This window comes from Brachypodium distachyon, chromosome 3 (assembly GCF_000005505.3).
Source record: "Brachypodium distachyon strain Bd21 chromosome 3, Brachypodium_distachyon_v3.0, whole genome shotgun sequence".
NCBI classification, from domain to species: Eukaryota; Viridiplantae; Streptophyta; class Magnoliopsida; order Poales; family Poaceae; genus Brachypodium; species Brachypodium distachyon.
In genome coordinates this window covers 40,565,066-40,570,092 of record NC_016133.3, presented here as the reverse complement: position 1 = coordinate 40,570,092, position 5,027 = coordinate 40,565,066, and the positions used below count along the sequence as shown (strand labels likewise).

Genomic DNA, 5,027 nt, shown 5'->3' with positions numbered 1-5,027 from the left:
CCGCTCGTGTCATGCGTGCGTGCGCCGGTGCGCGCTCCGGTACGACCGGCGGCGGGTGCGGCCTTGACCTAATCAGACCGTAGTTTGCTGCGGTCACTTAAAAAATAGTGCATAGGCCATATGCCCATATGGCGCGGAGTGCAGATCACTTCTTTTGACTCGCGGCGCGCCCATGTTTCGCTTCCGTTTCCCCGGAGCCGCGAACGTTCCTCGTACGTCCGTGCTCATCGACCCATGGCATTTGGGATCACGAGTTCGTTCTTTAACCGCGCGGATATAAATATCGGGGCGCACGAGCATATACCTACCTAACCACAGATTCGCTAATCGCACGCACTACAGACGCGAATAAGCAGGAGCAGCCAGAGACAAGGAGCTAGTAGCCATCCCATCTGTAAATCGGAATAGAATTCTGCAAAGAGAAATTAAAGCGATTCCTTGCTAGCTCGACCTTTGGTCGAGCACTTAAGCAGGTGTAGCTACTAAGCTAGCTAGGGAGCTAGTCAGTTGGAGTTTGTTTTAGGGTGCCTGCCGGTCCTAGCTAGGAAGAAGCCATGTCGCCGGTGCACGTTCTGGAGCACAGCGGAAGCGGGGCCCTGACCCTGAACCCGGTGCTCGGCGGCGTCGTGTCCTCGTCGCTTCTGACGCCCAGGTCGCCGGCGCCGTCCTACGGGAACATCGTCACCGTGCTCAGCATCGACGGCGGCGGCGTCCGCGGCATCATCCCTGGCACCATCCTCGCTTTCCTCGAAGAAAAGCTCCAGGTGAGTATTTATTCCCTGGCCGGCCTGCTCTCGTGCATCTTTATATGGAAGCAATTCTAGTGGCAGTGTCTGTTTATAGGATCTCGATGAGCCGGAGGCGAGGATCGCGGACTACTTCGACGTGATCGCCGGGACGAGCACCGGAGGGCTGGTGACGGCCATGCTCACCGCGCCCAACAAGGAGGGCCGGCCGCTGTTCGCCGCCAAGGACATCAACAAGTTCTACCTCGACCACTGCCCAAAGATCTTCCCACCCGTCAGCAACTGGCCTTTCGGCTTCTTCAAGACCATGACGGGGCCCAAGTACGACGGCCGGTACCTCCACTCCATCGTGAAGGAGCTGCTCGGCGCGACGCGGGTGAGCCAGGCGCTGCAGAACATCGTCATCCCCACTTTCGACATCAAGCTCCTCCAGCCCACCATCTTCTCCAAATACGACGTACGTCCCGGTCACTCCCAACAAACATATATATGCCTTCGCCGCCGTCGTGTACTTAATTACATGGAACATGTGCAGGCCCAGAACGACGTGTCCAAGGACGCTCTGCTCTCCGACGTGTGCATCAGCACTTCCGCCGCGCCGACCTACCTCCCTGGCCACCACTTCCAGACCAAGCATAAGGATGGCACTCCACGGGACTTCGACCTCATCGACGGAGGCGTCGCCGCAAACAATCCTGTATGAGCTGAGTAACTATTCGTACATACAAACGAGCTTACACGACAATCCAGCTCTGCTAGCTCGATCGGTCGCTACCAACATTGGCTTTTGTTTCTGCATTATTGTGCTCGGTTTGACATATTGTGACGGACACGTGTGTGCAGACGATGCTGGCGATAACGGACGTGAGCAAGCAGATCCTGCTGGGCAACAAGGACTTCGTCCCGATCAAGCCGGAGGAATACGGCAAGTTCCTGGTGCTCTCCCTGGGCACCGGCTCCGCCAAGGTGGAGGGGAAGTTCGACGCGGCGGCGTGCAGCAAGTGGGGGGTGGTCGGGTGGCTCTACAACAATGGCGCCACGCCGTTGATCGACAGCTTCAGCCAGGCCAGCGGCGACCTCGTGGACATCCAGGCCTCCGTGCTCTTCCAGACGCTGCGCTGCGAGAAGCGGTACCTCCGGATCCAGGACGACGAGCTCAAGGGCGACACCTCCTCCGTCGACGTGTCCACGCCGGACAACCTGAGAAGGCTCGTCGGCGTCGGGGAGGCCCTGCTCAAGAGGAGCGTGTGCAGGGTGGACGTCGAGACCGGCAAGAGCGTGCCTGACAAGAACAGAGGCACCAACGAGGAGGAGCTGCTCAATTTCGCGCGCATGCTGTCGCAGGAGCGCAAGGCCAGGCTCCAGAAGAAGGGCGTCAAACAGTAAAAAAAATGGATAATGGGATCTGCATGCCAATTGCCAAATAGTCTTTTTTTGTTAGTAGTACTCCAAAGGGATTAATTAAGCTAGCTTGTTTTCATCCATTTTAATCTGTACGTGTGACTTCACGATCAGTACCAAGGAATATAGTGTCACAATACTAAAGCACCTTTATTCAACGCACAGTCGATGTGTAAGTGTGTGTAGCTGCAAATATATTCTTTATAAATATCACTGTCATTAAATTAGGTAACCTGGAAAGTGACTACTCCAGCAAACTGAGTGCATTGACCTGGGACCTGGCACTTGCATTTGATCGATTAACACGTTCCCGCTACAAGAAATGGATACTGCATGTCTGCATCTCTCCATTATCCTTGCTTGAGATATTTCTTTCCGTTTTTTGAAATGGGCACTTCTGTTGGTCAACTTTCGCAATATACTAATTTATCGATGAAATTCTATGAAAAATTATCGATGAAAATTTTCATGCCTTTTATGAACTTTGGGTGGCTCAAAACAGAACATACCGTTGCACAGTTTGGCACGTTACCTGAACTGTACTAGCAGAAAAAAAAAAGTAAAGGGCGCCATGCATAGACAAAAGTTCCTTGCATAAACAACACCCCCAACTGGCCAGGGTTGCCGAGGAGGGGCTACCTCGGCATAACCAAACTAAGGGCTTTCGACTAGAGAAAGCACGGATGTGCGTTGACGATATCGTCGGCTAACAAGGACACAGGAGACATGATTTACCCAGATTCAAGGCCCTCGAAAGGTAATACCCCTACGTCTTGCTTGTCTGATCTGGTATTGATGGAGAGATTACAAAGTTGCCATGAAAGCGTATATGAGAGATGATATCTGTTTAGAGAGAAAGCCTCCGTCTCCATCTGTCTGGCCCTATCCTCCCCGGCTGCCCCTTCTAGTCCTTTATATAGGAGGCTAGGTCTCGGGCGTAGAGTCCGAGTCGGTTACAATTAGAGATAAACTCTGATTTGGTTTTCTTAATTATCTGTACTTATCTTGAGCCGCAAGCCAAGGTAGTTGGGCTTCATGGATTCTAGTGGGCCTTCGAGTGGACCCCCTGTTAGGCCGTAGCAGGACCAAAGGTGAGGACCCGATGGGTCATTCTCTCGTCAGTTAGCCCCCAAGTGCCTGGTTGAGTCGTAGACTCGAGTAGAGGCTCAAGAAACAGAAGCTGCAGACTCGGCAATGTGTCGAGCTGAAAGCGTCGAGCTATGTCCCAAAGACACAGGATAATTTTGACGGAATTCAGAAAAGCTTTGTGGGATGGTTGCGTAACACGCCTGGAATACTTGACTGGGAGTCCAGTTAATTGCATCGGGGAAAAAACTTTGTTAGCATACATCAGCACTCAAGTCCACAGGCTCGAACCTGGATAACTGGCGGTATTCGAGTCAAACCTGCCGGGAGCTTTACAGACTCGAAATCCAGTATGGCTATCAACCGACGCGTCCGTCGGGATCTTCATCATGCTGCGGGCATGGATAAACTGGAATTGCCAGACGATGCTAATTTCCAGGCCCGATGGAAGCCATCAGGTCTTACCTTCACGTTATGAACGTGGCTTCGGGTGTGTTTCGCAGTCTGTGCGACCTGGGAAAACTATAAAATACCCACTGTCGGGTGTAATTCTAAATTTGTATCAGCGAGTGAGGCTTACCAAGGAGCGGACTCGACTTGGGCTCTGCCGACTGTTGGCGCAGATAATCCTGGTCTACTCTGTTGAGGACCCGAAGAACGGTGTAGTCGGCAGACCCGAAGGGCGATGCAGCCGAAGTAACCGGGTGCGCGGCCAGCGCTTCCGGTGGGAGTAGCTCCCGAGTGTCTAGCCGAGTCGTAGACTCGAGTAGAGACTCGAAGTCACGGGCCACATATCATGTAGTCGTAGTGGGCGTGACGGCGGAGTCGCGTCAGACGGAGTAGCGCAGCGGATGACGTCGACGAGCGGCCAGTCGAACAGACGCGATGAGCACTCCCGGTGGGAGTAGCCCCCGAGGCTATGGTTGAATGTTGGTAGTCAAGCATAAGCTCAAATCTTCGTGGCCTTCGTGCCTGGCTTGATGTAAGTTCTGCAATAATTGCAAAACAGTTTAAAGTATACGGTCCTGGTAGAGTATCTCATTAGCTTATTAATTTAACAATGATTTTGTTATTTGATCGAATTCGACGTGCTATCTCGTACGTAGGCCCTTTCGTTAGCCTGATGTCCTTCGTCTCTGTCCCGTGCCAACCTGTCAGTTGGACTGCAACTAGGTTGGAGTTTATGGGTTCGACTTCGTAGGCGAATCAGCTACTCAGGCGGCATGTTTGCTAACACATGGAATCGAAAGTGTTTCGACTACGAGGACTCGGAAGTGAATCAAGTCGTCGTAACCGATGAGGATCGACTATTCATAGTCGAGTGAGTTTTAGCTGTTTGATCAGAATGTGTCATGCTCGAAATTAGCAAATAAATAACAATACTTATCCGCAAGGTGTAGCTGTAGCAGTGTAACTTTGCGCGGCGCAGCTCCGAGTGTCGGGTGCGAGGGAAATCGTTTCGCCTGCGAGACGCGGCCCCCGAGTGTCGAGTGCGGCTGAGGCAGCTTGGCTTGGGTGGCACAGTCCCAGTGTGTTGGGTGCGGCCAAGGCGTTATGACCTGTACAGCGCAGCCTCCGAGTGTCGGGCGTGGCGGACGGAGTCGACAAGGTGGTGGACAGAGCCGACGGGGCCGCGGCGAACGGAGTCGACGTCATGTAGGGAGTCGATGCTGCGGATGACGTCACGTGGGACATTGGGTCGGATGGAGTCAACGCGGCAGACGGAGTCGTCGCGGCGAACGGAGTCGACGTCGCGTAGGGAGGCGATGCTGCGGATGACGTCACGTCGGACGC

At 53.5% G+C, this 5,027-nt stretch overlaps 1 protein-coding gene across 1 annotated transcript; it reads left to right on the top strand.

Moving 5' to 3' along the window:
* Nucleotides 1-210: 210 nt before the first annotated feature.
* Nucleotides 211-2,355, top strand: LOC100837499 (patatin-like protein 2). Its single transcript, XM_003574583.4, has 4 exons — nt 211-764; nt 844-1,203; nt 1,282-1,443; nt 1,590-2,355. Exons 1-4 carry the CDS (start codon nt 555-557, stop codon nt 2,130-2,132), a joined length of 1,275 nt encoding a protein of 424 aa, XP_003574631.1. The 5' UTR covers nt 211-554; the 3' UTR covers nt 2,133-2,355.
* The last annotated feature ends 2,672 nt before the right edge of the window (nt 2,356-5,027 follow it).